We start from the raw sequence: 18,625 nt of genomic DNA, 5'->3' as shown, positions 1-18,625 counted from the left end.
AGCGCTCAGCGGAGCATCCCGCGTCTCGAGCGACGAGCAGAACGCGCAAATGATGATTTCTGGCGTTTTCATTCGCGATAGGTGATGGTTGCACACCGAAGAGGGATCGTTCATTATGGCCCGAGCCGTGGAATATTTCCAGACGGTTGTTCTTTAAGTGAGGAATGTCAGCTGGTGTTTCTTCCATCGGGATTCACGCGCAAATTGCAGGAAGATGAAGAAGCAATTCAACCGCATGCGACAGCTGGCCAACCAGACAGTGGGCAGGTAAAACACCTTCATCTGTCACTCCCGCCGCTGATGAGGGACGAATAACGGCGATCAGTCGACGTGTCCTGAATATATCATCCGCTTTACCTTAATTATTCACATATGCTAATGTAAATAGGTGACGCTTAGAATGGCAGTTATAGAGTCGGGCTGCTAGCGTGAGGTGATGTTTGTTGTGTTTGAGGAGATCTGATGCTGTTCCTGGGTTTAATGGTTTTGTGATGTTGTGATGGAGACAGGCATCTGTGGACCGGTCCTGATGTGGGCCTTTAGAGCATCCTTCACCTGTCCTGACCCCAAACCCACTCAAACCTATTAGCCACAATACATCTCTCTCTCTCTCTCTCTCTCTCTCTATCTATCTATCTTGTCTATCTATCTATCTGTTTACCTGTCTGTCTGTCTGTCTATCTGTCTATCTATCTGAATATCTGTCTATCTAACATCACCCATTGATATCAGTGTTTTGTTTACGTTTCAGAAGTTAGAATAGCTTGAAATATTATACACACACACACACACATACATAGGCCTGCCTATATGAAGATATTTTTTATAGCTAATCTACATATCTTGCTATCAGTGTTATTTTAGAATAATATTTTATTATTCTGTTATTTTCAAAAGAAATATTTTATTTTTTTTAATATTTAAATTTTAGTTAAATGTTAGTAATTTTGTTGAATGTTCCTTCCCTTTTATCAGTTTTTATTTTTTTATATATATCCGTATAGTTTTATTCATTTGATTGCAGTTTAGTTTTAAGTAGCTGAAATATTTTTATATATTATTTCAATTAACATTTACTGTTTTCAGGTACGCATGTTTTTTATTTTTATTTATTTAGTTTCAGTTTTAGATATTTCAGTGCATCAGGACTAAAATAAAAAATGTTGCAGTGGCAACTAGCTGAAATACTTTTTTGAAATATTAAATTATTAAATGTTTAAAAATTGTATATTATTTAAGTTTTTTAAATATTGATTTAAATACGATTTAAATATTTAATACTCAATAAATGTTTACTTTCCAAATAATGGAATTTTTTTTTTAAATATTATTTTAAATTTAGTTTCAGTTTTAGCTTTTATAATAACCCGGATTGCTGTGTGTGTGTGTGTGTGTGTGTGTGTGAAATTTTTCATCAGGATATGTAATTTTTTCATTTATCTGCTCAGTTTGACCAAAAAATTGATCAACTAACTTAAATGGTTGTTAGGCCTGTCACAATTGCTTTATTTCTTTGTATTTATTAAAGATTAGATGATGTTGCATTCCAGTGGTTTTATTATTTTATTATAAATCCATGTGGCTTGGAAGGGACGCTCTGTGTGTGTCTTGGTTACTCCAGCAACATGATGTGATGAATTGCAAGAGATTCCCTGGAGATCAGTGACTAATGACTGAGACGAGGGACGCCCGATTTAACGAAGGACAGGCGGAGATCACGCCTTCATAGACGCTTACACTTAATAGCATGCAATTACATTAAATAATAATGCAAAATTAATAGCCGTAGGCATTGTTTTTGAGTCTGTGGTCAAGTTGTTATTGGCTCATAGTGTTTTTAGTGGACTAACAAGGCTGTTTTTTGACTCAAATGAAGCAAAATGTATGTTAATCGTTGGTTGGTAGATTTTGAAGCTGTTAATCAGATTGTCGTGCATGATCACAGTTTGTTTCTTTGTCATTGAGAGTGTTATGCTAAAAACTCTATGGTTACACAACAGAAACCTCTGTTTAAATATTAATCACAGCGTCATACGTCACGCTTCCCTGGTTGAGGGTTTCACACAATGCAAAGAACTAACCAGAAGAAGCAGGTGTGCATCGATCTCAGATGTCTGCGGTGTTTTCGCTCGACTGCATTAAACGCTGAAGCTGGACGTGTTATTAAATATAGAGGTGATCATCAGGGGCCGATCAATCGCAGTGTGCACATTTGATTACTTTCTTTTTTTAAAGTCAAGTCGCTGAGGGACTGGTGATGTCATCAGAGAAGGAAAGTCGTTTAGAGGCGGAGCAAGTTCTGAAGAAAAGAGATGAAGACAAACACTCATTTCTTTAGAATAACTTCAACGATGAACCATTCACCAGGAGTGCGAATTAGAAAGTAAATAGAGTGGGTTTTGTTTGCATTCTTCTCTCAAATGCAGACTGTAGGAGAATAATAGCAGAGTCCATTAAAAATGCAAGTCATTGTGTTTAAAGCACCGCCGGATCGATGGGTTATAAATGTTATTGTGCTCTAATGCATGTTGAATGATGGACGGGTAACAACTCCTTCAGACTCCAGACTGCGCAAAACCCACTTGTTCACATCAAGCACCCCATGAAATCAGAACTGGATTGTTGTAGCTTTTAGGTCATGTACTATTTATACAGTGCAACTTAATAAGAACATTTTAGGAGTGCAGTTGCATATAAACTGTAATACAGCTATGTGCAGATAAATGCAATGTACAGACTTTCTCAAAAATATCAGTGACATTATCTTGCATTTCGGTGTGTAGTTTTTGCTTCATTTTCTCATGAAGCACAAATGCTGGAGATGTTTTAGGCTAAATGAGCTCAGATTAATTAGTGCTTTCAGAGGAGCTGAGACAGCAGTTCATTAAGGACTAATTTGAATCCAAACAGATCAGATGAACAGAGTCATTAGTCATGTTTAGAGCATCCACAGCATATTTATCCAGAATAGTGCCTGGATTTGCGCTGTTTAAAGAAACAGTTCAGCCAAATCGGAAAATGTGCGGAAAATGTGTTCATCCTCAGATTAGGATCAGATTTGGAGGAATGTCTCAGCAATGGATGCTCTGCAGTGAATGGGTGCCGTCAGAATGAGAGTCCAAACAGCTGATAAAAACATCACAATAATACACACCACTCCAGTCCATCAGCTAACATCCTAATCTCGGATGGCCTGCAGGTGAACACATTTTCAGAAGTTTTTAGTTTTTTGGTGAACTGCTCCTTTAATGCACGAATGCATTGTTGGGTTTTGCTTAGCACATATTTGTGATTTATGTGACTCCGACCGTATTTAACATGTTTTACTGCTGTATTGATGCAGCATGAGTGTGGTTTTAAATGTGAATATTTAGTCGGCGTGCAGAAGAGCATAAAGGAGCTATTTCAGGCGTGTTTTAGGTTTATTTTTGCTTCTGTCTGACAGTATGTCATGGACGCAGGAGTCTGTCTTCACTAACAGCACCACGGGAGACGGTGTAGCACCATGAGACGTTTCTTCCAAGGAAGCAAAACCTCTATATGGTTGAGTTGCTCGGTGAGCACAGATCCCGCAGCTCCTGTATTTATGTGCAGAAAAATGTTTTACAAACAAATTGTTTAAAATGTCAATGGGACGACAGTCAATTATACAGTTTAGCATCATTATACTGAAGTATTTGAGTATGGAAGGACACCACTGACCAATCAAGCATTCGGTGAAAAATTCCTAAAACATGCTTCTAGGTTTGTTGATCATCTGATGGTGGTTCTGATCATTTGTGACCCTGCAGCACAGAAGCAGTCATAAGCAGCACAGGTATATTTGTAGCAATAGTCAACAATACATTGTATGGCTCAAAATTATACATTTTTCTTTTATGCCAAAAATCATTAGGATATTAAGTAAAGATCATGTTCCATGAAGATATTTAGTAAGTTCTTACCGTAAATATATCAAACTTAATTTTTGATTAGTAATATGCATTGCTAAGAACGTCATTTGAACAACTTTAAAGGTGATTTTCTCAATATTTAGATTTTTTTGCACCCTCAGATTCCAGATTTTCAAATAGTTGTATCTCAGACAAATATTGTCAGATCCTAACAAGCTTAGTTATTAAGCTTTAAGATGATGCATAAATCTCAATTTCGAAAAAATTGACCCTTATGACTGGTTTTGTGGTCTAGGGTTACATTTGTGCTTCAAATCTCATTTTTAGGATTGTCTCTATGATCTATTGACATTCATTTCAGGTCAAGCACTAAATGTGTGTGCATGTTTGAGGAAAACACACATTTAATGCAAAGTTTAGCCAGAGTTTTAGATATATTTTCAGTCATTTTTTGCTGTTATTTTGACCCTTCTGTTGGGCTTCAGTCTGAATAATGAAGCTCTGTTCTTATAGCCAAAAATCCTGTGGTGTTTCTGACATGAGTTTGTCTATTCATGTGCATTTGTTGAACTAGAGTCAACTTCAGATGCAACTGTTATATTGATTGACTGTTATATTGTTTCAAGAAAGCAGACTATAATCGCTGGCATATGTCGGTGTTAATTGGAATTGTGCATTTATGCAAACACTGGATATTCATATGTATCTGCTTGTTAGAAATGATTACTTCAAATAAGAGCTACAGCATACAGGCAGAAATGTGTTTTTATTTTACACATTAAAACAAATGAACATAAATCAGTATACAGAAGGTTTTGGACATGCATGAGAGAGAATCACTACGAATGCATCTGAAGGAAGAGAATGTGCATGCAAACGATGAAGGTTATTATGCTGATGACGTGTGTGGTTGTGATTTGTGTGATCAGCGTTAGACAAACACAGCAGTGCCACATCTGATGTCTCTGGACTGGAGATTCGTCCAGCTTTTGCAGGAGTAAATCGAGCGTTGTGTCTGTGCAGGAATTAGAGCATGCTGGGTAACGGAGAGAGAGCGACCGGCCGTAGGGAACTTGTGTTGACTGTCAAAACCAATTTACATGTGAAATGAAAATAATAGAGCTGCTTGCTTATGGGAAATGTAATCATAATTGTTTTGGTCAGTATTGAGAAATGATGTAACGTGATGACTGTTTGGCTTTGGAAATCATCATTCAATAGTTCCTTGAACTTAAAATACTGAAAAACAAATATGTGAAACCAATAAATACAATATATGACATTTAGTCATTCAGCAGACGCTTTTATCCAAATTATTCAAATTTGTTCATTTTCATAATTAATCACAAATTATGAAATCACATAATTTTCATAAAAAATCATAATATTGATATCTAATCATGAGGTGTATTGATTACAGCATTAAAATGTACTTTATTTTACTTTCATAGCATCATGTTTTTTTTTCTTTGCTGTGTATTTTTGCTATGCTATGTATTAATAGAGATCAAGCTAATAAAAGTCAGCAAAATCATAATAAATGCAATCAAACGACTTTTAAAATATACACTACTGTTCAAAAGTTTGGGGGCAGTATATTTGTTTTAGAGAAATTAATGCTTTTATGATGCATTAAATTGAGTGCAGCCAAACAAGCGAAGAAAAAACAATTCTTTTTGACCTTCGTATCAATGCATAAAATAGATTATGTTTTTAAATGTGTTTTTAATGCTTTGGGAAAAAGACAGATCTAAATGCAGATTAACGAGGTAGCTCTGTTTTATGTGCATGTGATGGCTAATGTAGTGTAATATTATCTGTGATGGGTTAGATTAGCTATATCTCATTGAATCCGTGCAGGCTGATATTAAAGTGCCTCACTGTAAATCAGCAGCATTGCACTAGTATTATTTACAGCTCTGTTTGACCCTAATTACCCCGTGAGTCATTAGCTGAGCTCGTCTCACTGTCAAGCATCTGTGTTTGTTTGTTAACGACACTAATTACTGTAAACCGCACTCACCTAAGTATGGAAACGACGCTCTTCCCTTATGCTCCTCATGTGGCTTTATTTCGTTTTATTTAGTTTTTGATGTGAACAGAGATGTAAGTGGAATTTCTTTCCTTCTTAGAACGCAAAAGGAGAGCTTTTCTGAAGGATGCAATGATATTTAATCAGTTAAGCTCCAAAAACATCACGAAAGCATCATAAAAATATGATTAACGTCAGTCCATACGACCAATGCACTAGAATCATCTGAAGAATAGATTCAGATTTATGTGTTTAAGTCATTACTTTGATTTGAACAGATCAGTGAGTCAGTGAGTCAGCGAATCAGTGACTGAATCTTTCAGTTTTTAAACCAGTTGATCAGATTCACAAACTGGACTGAGTGGTTTGTTCATGAATCAGAATGAACCTTGAATCCAAATTATGGGATAAAGTCATTATTCACTGTTAATCTGGTTACTGACTTGAGATTTGCTCTGATTGGATCATGGAGTCAGTGAATTGATTTAGGAATCTGTGACTGAATTGACTTTTCAATGAACCCGAATGATCAGGTTCAGAAACTTGACTGATTGATTTTGTTCATGAATCAGAATGATTTGTTTATGAATCAGAATTTAGCTCACTGATGTTTTGTTGTTTTAATCACACAAAGCATTAGAGGTCGACCGATTCATCGGTTTTGCCGATTAATCGGCACCGATAGTTGATTGCCACAACTATCGGTTATCGGCAAAAATTCATGCCGATAGTTTTCCGGTTTGCAACCGTTGCTGGAGTGGCTGAAAAGGGTCCGCTGGCATTATACAGCACTAGAAATCACTGACAGCACGTGTTGTTTATTTTGACACGTGACACTGCGCGCTGCACAGAGCGGGAAACTCCAGACGCGCATTTAAATACAGCCGACAGAAAAGCCTGCCGCGGAACAGAACGCCATTCACATAGTTTTCTATTAAATTACATTATATTTGTCCCAAATCGTTGTGAATGTATATAATGACTTCACCCTAGGCTATAAATTATGTATTGTGCATTTTTCAGCAAAACGTTTGTCTTTCTGTGGCTCTAATAAAGTCGGTATGCTTCATGTAGAGAGCTGTAATAGATCGCGCTTTCTCTTTCCAATTGCTCTGTTTTTTTAAACACCGAACTTCAAACTCATTTATGCCACATTGTTCATTCTTGAAGCAAACTTATGTCCGTTTGGTGATTTAAATAAATTGTTTTAGACCGCCACTTGATTTGAGCATAAGCGTCTGGTGTGTGTGTGTGTGTGATACCCTGAGTTCTCCTAGACGAGCTGCGCGACTAACTTTTTTTTTTTTTGATTAGATAATTATCAAGTGTTAAAAAATAGGAGCAAATAAAGTGTGTGAGTACACATACAATATCCATATGTATGTAATTTTAATGCTATGGCCTTGTGTAGATATTTAAACATGGCCATCTTTAAGCATGACTGTTGAAATTAAATGGTAATACTTAACAATAAAAGTCCATTCGTAGCATTAATGAAAACTGTAGAAGTATTGTTCCTTGTTAGAGTGTTTTCATTTCAACATTCACTATTAGCTACTAATAGGCTATATTTTTACATTTTAAAGTTTCTTCTTTTAACATTTTAACGTTTCTATTTTTATTCATTTACAAAGTATGGTTCAGTACTGTTGCTGCTTTTTTTTTTTTTTTTTAAATAGTAAAGCACTAGCTCTCTTTCAATATCCATTTTGAAAACGATCGGTTGATTAATCGGCATCGGCCAGTGTGGTCCAACCTAGCTATCGGTATCGGTAAAATCCACTATCGGTTGACCTCTACAAAGCATATGAATTCAGACAACTTGAAATTTGTGTATCATAACAGCAGTTCGTATGAATCATGATGCTTTGCTTGAAGATTAGACCCAGATTTATGTGATAAAGTCATTATTTACTAATTCTATTAATCTGGTTACTAATTTCACATTCGCTGTGATTCATGAATGAACCCTTTGATCAGATTCACAAACTTGACTGTATGATTCTTTCATGAATGGATTATGAATCAAATTCAGTTCACTGACACTTGGTCTGTTCATCACACAGAACATTATATGACTTCATTAGACTTCGAATATTGTGCACCATTCATATGATGACTGTTTATGAATAAGCTTTTTAAAGCTCTGAATCTCCTTTTGTGTTTCGCTGAAGAAATTAATTTCTGGTTGAACTGTTGCTTTAAAAAGAGAAAGCGACCGCTTGTGATCCAGTGGATGCGTGGTCATCACGTATGTTGAGGGTCAGAGGTCATGCGTGTGCTGATCTGGGGTCAGGGTGTGTGCTGCGTGTTCAGTTACACACTCGTCTAGTGTTACACAGTTCATACACACACACACACACACATGACAGCAATACACACCACACCCAGAGCGCAACACACACACACACACACAGTGTAACATCATGATGTCAGAGAGAGTTTTAAGTGAAGCATAACTGCACTCATAATGTGCTGGAAATAATAAACACATTCTGTCCTGAGAGACACAGAAAGACGTCTTACTTTTTGGCTGTTATGTTTATAACAAGAAAAACACAAACTAAACACAGATCTTTACACTAGAATTAAATTTTCTAATTATATTCACTTTTCTGTTGATCAGAAGTGACAATAAAGATGTTTATAATGTTACATAAGATTTCTATTTGAAATAAATGCTGTGCTTTTGAACTTTCTATTCATCTGTGAATCCTGAAAAATAAAATGTATCATTTTCATAATAACAATTATTTTGGTCAGAGATCGCAGTTTTTTTTTTTTTTTTTTTTTTACTTTGACTGCTTATTGACATCTTGAACTTTTATAGAACTTTTTAAAATTGAAAAAAACTAATAAAACACACAAACACTATATATATATATATATATATACATATACAAAGTTCTGGCGTGAAACTCTAGATGGCGCAGTCCAATGGGTCTAACTCAGTATGACATAATGACATCATCATCACGTCACAGCTGATTGGTTCTCTCCTGCATCTGTAGCCAATGAGCTCGCTGCTTAACCTTTAAATGCTTAGCTAATGTTTGTGGTAGCAGTTGGCAGCGCACTCCATACCCTCCACCTTCCCCAGCTCCACCTGTATAAATCGCCAATGCAACACCTCAAGATGCGCTAATAACAGTTAAATAAGTTTGCAGACTACTGATCATAAATCTGCAGCTTAATCATCAAACAAACTCTGAGTATCAAACCCCAAAGCCTGAATCACAGAGCGACGTATATCTGAGACGAAACATCAGAGGAAGGTCTGGATGAGACTCTCGTAACGTCTCCTGCCACGCCGAGTTAGAGATGTTAGAGACTGTTAGAGATGAATCCAGCAGCCGGAGGGCAAAACACGACTCCAGAGAGACGATCGCTCACTAATGATATTAAAGGGCATGTGGAGGAGCGCCGATATTACTGTGCAGGACAGAAAATGAGACTTTAATGAGCTTCACTTCTACACAACTCATTAGTTATTTGACACCGATGCAGTGTGTGTGTGTGTGTTCCAGGTTTGCTATAGACTTGGCTGGAAAAGGAACTTACATTACCAACAGCTTGCAAAATAAATGCAGGGAACGTAATGGATTATAAAAATGTACACCCTGTACCTGTATCATTTCATATTAAAGCGTGAATGAAACTATGTGTCTGATCCACGTCACGTTCAGCTCTTAAAGTCATAGCAGCCAAATAAGCTAATAACCAGCTGCTGTTGATGGCAGTTAATCAAAGAACAAAAGAAAAAAGAGGAAATCAATAACTTTTGTAGCTTTGAGGATTCCTCTATATTTAATTTAGAATTTAGTGTTGATAACTATGTTTAATTTCTGTATATTTCCTACTTGCTTAAGGGTACAGGTAGCTAAATATGACATTTATTATAACGGGTTTATGTGAAGATTGTTTTAAGTTAACTTAAATTAGTTATTTTTTAAAGTCTAATAAATGTTAAAATTGATAGCTCTCAATTGTACTGTAATGTTGAATGGCTGTAATCATTGGTTAAATATTAGGGGGGAAAAAATAATTTCCTAGAGACATGCCATTTAAACATGAAGATTGAATGTAAATTATTGCAATATAAAATATACTTAAAAACTTTGTTTGGTGGGATTAATCGCGATTAATTTCGGAAAAAAATTTACACTTTTTAACCGATTGACAGCATTAATATATATGTATATATATGTGTTGATATTTACAAACACGCCCTACCCAAAAGACCACGCCCCTATCTAGATAGCTCCGCCTCCAAATTCACAAACATGGCAATAAGCACCTCCCCCATCATGAGCACTTTCAACAGCGCTTCTCATAAATCCCTTACTGCACCTTTAAATAGATTACTATGAATTTATTATTAAATAAATTTGCTGACTGCTAATGCGAGTGCTCTCTGCTGCAGTAATACAGTTAGACGAGCCGGAGGAATGGAAAGTAGAACACGACCGCTCATGTGTCTTAATGTGCAGCCGCTTTTCTTCCTGATGACCGTGAAAAAAAAAAGAAATCTTTCTGACCTCAGACTTTTTCAGAGTACACACCGGCTCTGTTCCAAAACCTCATGAGCTGCCCTACATAGGCAGCTCCCTGCTAAGACCAGTTCATAACTGAAATAGAACCTCGCAAGTGACTGATTTGGGACGCTCTGCACTGACAGCAACTATATGCAACTCACTATTGATTTCAATAGTTTGAAAGCTAATCCAATTCTCTAGTAACCATAAAAATTCACAGAACTTTACGATTTTATGAATGATTATAAATATATTTATAGCTCAGACAGAAATTAGACCTTTTTATTGTCAGGATGCATGTATTCAGTAATTATTCAGTAATATTATTAATTTTTTATTTATTTCAGTTGTACAGTAAATTAATTAATTCATAAAAATGCATTTCATATAAACAATGTCTTCAATGAATGTGTTTTAAATTTCTGAAAATATTTTTTGCGGATATTTTTCAGATTCTTTTCAGAATTAAATGCATTTTCAGAATATTTACTTTTCTAAATAATTCTTTTTTTTTTTTTTTTACATTTCTGAAAATAATCTTTTTAGATATGTTTTCTGATTCTATTTTTATTTATCTTTTTAAAAAAAATATATAGATTACATTTCAAGTAACTTGGTTTCATAAAGGTTTTTTTTTAAATAATCATCATAGACATCCTTACTTGTCAATGTCAGTTTTAATGATTGATTTCTTGAAAACATCAGATAATATGATTGTATTGGACCTTTTTATGTCTTTGTGCATCACTTTGCATGGATTTTTTCACTGGGCTAATTGCAATGCATTCTGGGATTGCTTTCTCGGACACATGTAATGCTGATCCCTGACAGGAACCCTATCATAGCTTGACTTAAAATGCTTCATATGATTATTTCTTCCAGTTTCAGATCACAGATCTTGTTGTAATGGTGCTCTGTTGATGGATTTCTCGTGCAGCTGGTCTGTTTGTGAAGGTGTGTTTGTGAAAGCGCAGGTGATCACACACACACACCTGACGCGTCCCCTGAGAGAACAGGTGTGAGTCTGACAGGTAACGTGAGTGTGAGAATCCGGTTTAAGTCGCACAGAGCTTTATTTAGCCGTCGGACTCGTGCTGAACCCGTCGACACACAAACTGCAGCAGCCTTTGAGATCTTCATCCAGAACAAGTCTCTGTTCTTCTGACATCTACATCAGAGTCTGACAAAGAGCAGGAATCTCTCTCAGTCCTGTTTTTCTCAGTTTCGTTCAGAGTCAGAGTGTGTTGAAGAGTTCAGTTGCGTAACGCAGTAAAACTGATCTCAGACAGAGAGAGAGAGAGCTTTTTATTAGCAGGGTGTGGTCATTTATGTAATAATATTCAGTTATATTATTATATTCATTATAAAATAAATTTATAAATTAATTAATGAAAATGCATTTCATACAATCAGCTTATTTTATGATGAATGCTTCAATTTAAAAAAAAAAAATATATATATATATTTTAAACAGTGCAGAATAATGTTTTAATTTCTTAAAATATTTGTTTCCAAATATGTTCAGACATTTTTTACATTTACATTGAATCAGGTACTTTCAGAATTATATTTTTATTTTTATTAATAGGTTATATTTAAAGTAACTTGGCACAATTTGTTATCATGTGTATGAAATAAGTTTCAGTTTTTTATGATTTATTTTATGATCATCTAAGGTATCCTTATTTTCCGATTGCGATTTCATTTACATTAGTGATTGATTTCTTGAAAATATCAGATAAATCCCCCTAATTTTTTTGAGCTTTTTATAACATGGAAGTTAAGTTTAAAAAATAAATTTCAAGAGACTTGGCAAACATTTTTATGGAAATGAAAAAGTTTTAGTTTTTTATGAACTTGTTGCTTATCTCAGACATCCTTGTTTGACTATTTCAGTTATTAATGATTGCTTTATTGAAAAATATAATCTTGACCTTATTTTGACCTTTTTAAGACATGAAAGGTCTCATGTGTATTCAAGCTGTGAATAATACATTACATTTTTTACCTGGTGATTATTGTGAGATTGAATCAAAACTTTTGCTGAAATTTGTATAATACGGTATTAAAACACTATTTCAAGAAACTTTTTTTATTTATTTTTTATGATTTTCATGAAAAACTTTTTTTTTTAAATATAATCTCAGACATCCTTATTGACTATTTTAATGACAATTTTCTCAAATGTCAGGTAATTTGACCTTTTTATGATGTGGAAGATAAGTTTAGGTAATCAAATTGTTTATTTAGATTAAGATTAGTTTATGATTTTTCATGAGAAGAATACTTGGATTTATCAAGAACTTTCATATGCTGTATATTCAAGGTGTGAATAATATAATAAATGCTTGCTTGATTATTGTGAAGTTAAATCAAACCTGTTGAAAATTGTACATTATCATTTGAAAATGTTTGAAACCAATTATGAATGCTAAGATTCCATTTCAGAATTTATTTTTTTTTAATTATTTTTATGAAAAAATGTTTTATTTGTCAGTTTTTTGCTTACTGAACACCGAAATAACCAACTAAACACATTAAAAAACCCATAAAACTGCTGCCGAACTCAATCTAATCTCTCAAAGCATCTCATTCATAACCTGTCATGATAAAACCACGAACATCCGGTTTGTTCATATGGAATGACGTCTGGAATGTGATTCTGGTCTCTGAGGAGCCGTTAGACGAGTCTCTGACACCCATCCGTCCGTCCGTCTGTCTCTCTGTGAGTGTAAAGCAATATTTCCTCTGCTTATGACTGCAGTGAGCTGTAACTGAGAGCTCTGACCCAGTTTGTGAAGTGAGTTTCTCTGGTAATCTGATTTTGAGTCCTCCAGACTCGAGCTCTCCTCCCCGTCCTGAAGCCTGTCCTTACTGAGCTCAGTCAGATTCAGATGATGATCGGATCGAGTGTAGTTTGTAGTGACTCATCTGTTTTGAGTGTATTTGAGTGTATGACAGATGAGTGTGTGTGTGTGTGTGATTCCCTTTCATTTGCTCACAGCACGGTGTGTTGAACTCCAGCAGGAGAACATGTGCGTCCGTTCCGCTCCACAGACACAAACACACCAGTGATGGAGAGAAACACACACTGATGGGAGCCTGCCATATGTCCACACACACACACACACACACACATACATACTGTCTCTCTCTCTCACTCACTTACTCACACACACGCACACACACTCTCTCACTCACTCACTCCTTACACACACACACACACACACACACACACACACACACACACACACACTCACTCACTCACTCTCTCTCTCACTCGCTTACTCACACACACACACACACACACACACACACACACACACTCTCTCTCTCTCTCTCTCACTCACTTACTCACACACACACACACACACACACACACACACACTCACTCACTCACCACTCACTCACTCACTCACTCACCACTCACTCACTCACACACACACACACACACACACACACACACACACTCTCTCTCACTCACTCACTCACTCACACACATAGACACACACACACACACATAGACAAACATACAGAGTCAGATCATCACCTGAACATGAGTAAAAGACTATTTAAAAAAAATATATATATATATTTTCGTTACTGGAAATAAAATAAATGTAACTTTTTCTCATTTTCATTTAACTTATGTTGATGTGCTAAAATAACAAAAACTAAAACTATAAAGATATTTAAAAACAACTAAAAAAACAAACAAAAAAACAACAACAAATTAACTAAAACTTCCACTAAAATTAAAGGTGGGGTAAATGATTTCTGGTAGCCAATGTTAATATTTGAAATCACCAAAACAAACACGCCCCTACCCCAAAAGGGTCTCGCCCCTATTTTGATAGCTCCGCCCCACACATGCGAACGCAAACCAGGCAACAATAGTTCTGTTATACAAAGAAAAACCAATGTTCCTCACCGATCGAGAAGAAACAAAGCAACCTCGGCGACACACGGCCTTCCGCTCCTGCAGTTCTCTCCAGCGCTGGAAAGCTGATCCGATGTTTACACGAGTCCTACTTCTTGCCTTTGCTGTGTATCAGTGTAGACAGACTTTGGCTGGTGCGGCGCGGCCGGTGTAGACACAGTGTAAGTCTTCTTTTGTTCCACAGACGTTTTCCTCTTTTGTTTTTTATCCGCTATCTCTATCTTTCTGTCGTCGCTCGGCTAATGTCCGTCATGTGCACTGATGACCGCTCTCTCCTCGCATCATGAGTAGACACGCCCCTTACTGCTGATTGGCTACAAGTTTGTTTTAGTACTCGGCCCGACTCGTTTTCTAAAGCGTTTTTGATTAAAACAGAAAATGTAAAAATACAATCTAATTCAAATATTAATGAAAATATAATAGTATTTGAATGCTACTAAAATAACCCTGATACAGGATCATTTACTCGCATCACATTGTTCTTTTTTCCTTGAAAATGTTGACATCTGTAGGGCGTTTTCCCAAATTTTGCATCCAATTTTCTCCATTTTAATTTTTCTAGATTCCATTTCAGTGTTTGATGAACTTTTATTAATCAAAAAGGATGTCTAATCAGTTAAATTCATAAGTAATTGATTTGTTTTACAATTCAGAATCAGAAAGAGCTTTATTACCAAGCATGTTTACGCACACAAGGATATAAAAATCCTTAAATAGTGTAATATAAAATATAAAAAATAGTGTATAAAAAATAAAAAATAGTGCTCCTTTTGTTTTTCTTAAATTTTCTGTTTTAATTTTTGACTTAATTTATTATCAACAAAAAAAAATCATTAATTTGATCTATCTCTGAGTCTTTATATGAATATGATTCTTGAATGTGTATCTTTTTAAGTCTCAGATGTCTCAGTAAATGATGTGTGAACATTGAGCTATAAATATCCCTCTGTTTTACCCATGTGTGTGAAAACAAGCTTATAAATCACACAGAATGAGTGTTTTAAGAATTGAATTTTAGAATTTTATGCCTGTAGTTTTGTGTGAGGGGTAGGTTTAGGGTAAAGGGGTAGAAAAAACAGTTTGTACAGTTGAAAAACCATTACGCCTGGAGAGGCCTTGTAAACCACAAAAACAGTGTGTGTGTGTGTGTCTCAGGGGAATGGGTGTGTGTGTGTGTGTGTGTCAGGGGTATGGGTGTGTGTGTGTCAGGAATGGGTGTGTGTGTGTGTGTGTGTGTGTGTCAGGGGAATGTGTGTGTGTGTGTGTCAGAGGAATGGGTGTGTGTGTGTGTGTGTGTGTCAGGGGAATGTGTGTGTGTGTGTGTGTGTGTCAGGAATGTGTGTGTGTGTGTGTGTGTGTGTGTGTGTGTGTGTCAGAGGAATGTGTGTGTGTGTGTCAGGGAATGAGTGTGTGTGTGTGTGTGTGTGTGTGTGTGTGTGTCTGTCAGGGGAATGGGTGTGTGTGTGTGTGTGTGTGTGTGTGTCAGAGGAATGGGTGTCTGTGTGTGTGTGTGTGTGTGTGTGTGTCAGGGGAATGGGTGTGTGTGTGTGTTCTCTGTGCTCAGATGATGCTGTAATGTGAAGCGTGGTGTGAATCAGTGCTGCGTGTGACTGACTTCATGAGACTCGTCTCCTCTATAGTGTTATTGTGTGTTGTGTGCTTTTCTCTGAATCAGAGACATTGAGAGACGATTCTGGCTGTGTTTGTGTGATAATGAGAACCACACCTGCCTTTCATGAGCGCTCACTGTGGGAACACACACACGCACACACACACACACGCACACACTGACACTCACAGGTGAGCTTCAGCTTTAATCAGATTACACGCATAAGAAGCAACTTCACATAATTCAGTGTCAAACACAGAGCTCCGTGTGGGCTGATGGGAAAGCGCTGGTTAATGGTTGTTTGACGTGAGGCTCGTCTGATCGGGTTTGTTTGTTTGCTCCACCCAAAGACAAACTCACATCTGCAGAGGAATGGCGCCGCCTTGGAAAGTCCGATTTTATAACCGCACACTCAGAAATATTTAATAGACATGATTCCCACAGTCATGAAAAACTGGAAATATCAGTGACTGGATTAGTGCTCAGCTGACTTTAAACATTTTTTATTCATTTGTCTTGTGCATCTTGAAAAGTGCATGACTTTTTGCAACAAGATATACACTTGAGAAGCAACACTGCATGCAAAATTAAGATTTATCTTCATAGCTTGTTTTTAATATTTTGTTTACTTGTTTATACTTCAAACACGGCAAGATCTTCCAGCGCAGAGACAAAATGCGCTCATATTAAAGACAATCTATGAAAACAAGTCTCGGACAGAGAGGACAGCTGGTGCATGCTGGGATACACACTGATGTTGACTTACAGCTGACCTTGTTATCATTTGAGATACAAATAATAAATAATAAAGATCATCATGAATGAAAGCACATTTAGATGAGGTTACTCTCGTAGAGGCCATAACATTTGACTGATCATGAATATAATCCACATTTATGATCTTTCAACCATAAAAATATTCCATGGACGCTCAAAACAAACGAGACTAGCAACCAAACCGACGGGATAATTGAGTATATTAGTGCTGTCAAACGATTAATCGCGATTAATTGCATACAAAATAAAAGTTTTTGTTTATATAATACATGTGTGTGTTCTGTGTATATTTATTATGTATATATAAATACACACACATACAGTATATATTTAGAAAATATTTACATGTATTTACATGTCTGTATTTATGTTCATTTAATTTATATTATAAATAAATATATTTAATATAAACAACATTTTTCTGAACTATATACATGCATGTGTGTGTTTTTATATATATATATATATATATATAATAAATATGCACACACACACATTATATAAACAAAAACTTTTATTTTGGATGCGATTAATCGCGATTAATCGTTTGACAGCACTAATATTTAGATAACTGAAAAATAAGACAAAAATGCTATTATATATGTGTGTGTGTGAGAGAATGTGTGTCTGTCAGGGATTCAGATCTTATAGAGTTCCCTAAGGCTGCCTGGATTACTGATTCTGTGTCTGTCTGTCTGTGTGTGTGTGTGTGTGTGTGTGTGTGTGTGTGTGTCTGCAGTGTTTTGTGGGATTAATCTGGTGTGTGTTCTGTATTGTGTGTTTGAGGAACCCGTCTTTCCGGTCGCTAAAGTGAACACACACAGTTGTTTGTTTTGTATTAAACAGTTTAAAGGATCCTGACACACTTTAACTTAAGCACACACACACACACACACACACACACACACACACAGATCTCCGTATCATGACTGTAGTGTGCTGATACTGCAGGATGTGTGTGTACTAGTCATGTAATACACTAGTGTATATGTACACACATGTATGCATCTTGTATTTTTTACAAAAACGAGCATCTAGTTTCGTCTCGTCTGCTGTCAGTGACATTCAAGATCATCCACAATCAAAAAAACAACACAGGTCTATGATGCATCACATTAAGATAGATAATAGATAATGAGTGTGTGTGTGTGTGTGTGCACGTTTTTGTGACAAATCAGGACATAAATGTGTATAATAACAAGGGTATGGCAGGTATTACAAGGAGAAGGTGACTTTTCAGGACATTACTCCATGTCCCCACTTTTCAAAACACTTATAAATCACACAGAATGGAGTGTATTGAAAATCTGAAATAGCAGAAAGTCTCCTGTAAGGGGTAGGTTTAGGTGTAGGGTTGGTGTAGGACAATAGCACATACAGTAAGTACAGTATAAAGACCATTACACCTATGGAATGTCCCCACTTTTCACAAAAACGAACGTGTGTGTGTGTGTTTGTGTGTGTGAACACACTCTATGGATTGTCAGACTAGTTGAGGTGAAGACCAAAACAGATTAAAAACACTTAACAAGTCAAACTGCCGGATGATTCATCTTTGCACATTCTATTTAATCAGTTTTTAGATGTTAAAGGACCGATTTCTATTAGATTTTAGGTGCTGATTGTTGGAATTGATTTAAACATACTGTATATGTACAGTGTCATTCAAAATGTTGGTATCAGTAAGAATTTTTATATTTTTTTAAAGTCTCTTCTGCTCGTCGAGGCTGCATTTATCTGCTCAAAAATTGTGAAATATTATTATAATTTAAAATAATGTTTTTCTATTTAAATATACTCTAAAATATAATTTATTTCTGTGATGTGCAGCTGTGTTTT

The 18,625-nt window shown here is 35.9% G+C and overlaps 1 protein-coding gene across 1 annotated transcript in view; it reads left to right on the top strand.

Moving 5' to 3' along the window:
• The window catches only part of arhgap44b (Rho GTPase activating protein 44b), a 47,558-nt gene continuing 28,933 nt past the window's right edge, over nt 1–18,625 (top strand). The window contains 1 exon segment of the mRNA XM_058793274.1: nt 1–267. Within this exon segment, the coding sequence (XP_058649257.1) occupies nt 215–267 (53 nt within the window). The 5' untranslated portion in view covers nt 1–214.

This window comes from Onychostoma macrolepis, chromosome 12 (genome assembly GCF_012432095.1).
Source record: "Onychostoma macrolepis isolate SWU-2019 chromosome 12, ASM1243209v1, whole genome shotgun sequence".
In the NCBI taxonomy this organism is placed as follows: domain Eukaryota; kingdom Metazoa; phylum Chordata; class Actinopteri; order Cypriniformes; family Cyprinidae; genus Onychostoma; species Onychostoma macrolepis.
Note: the sequence above shows the minus strand (reverse complement) of the source record. Positions and strands in the feature narration are given on the sequence as shown.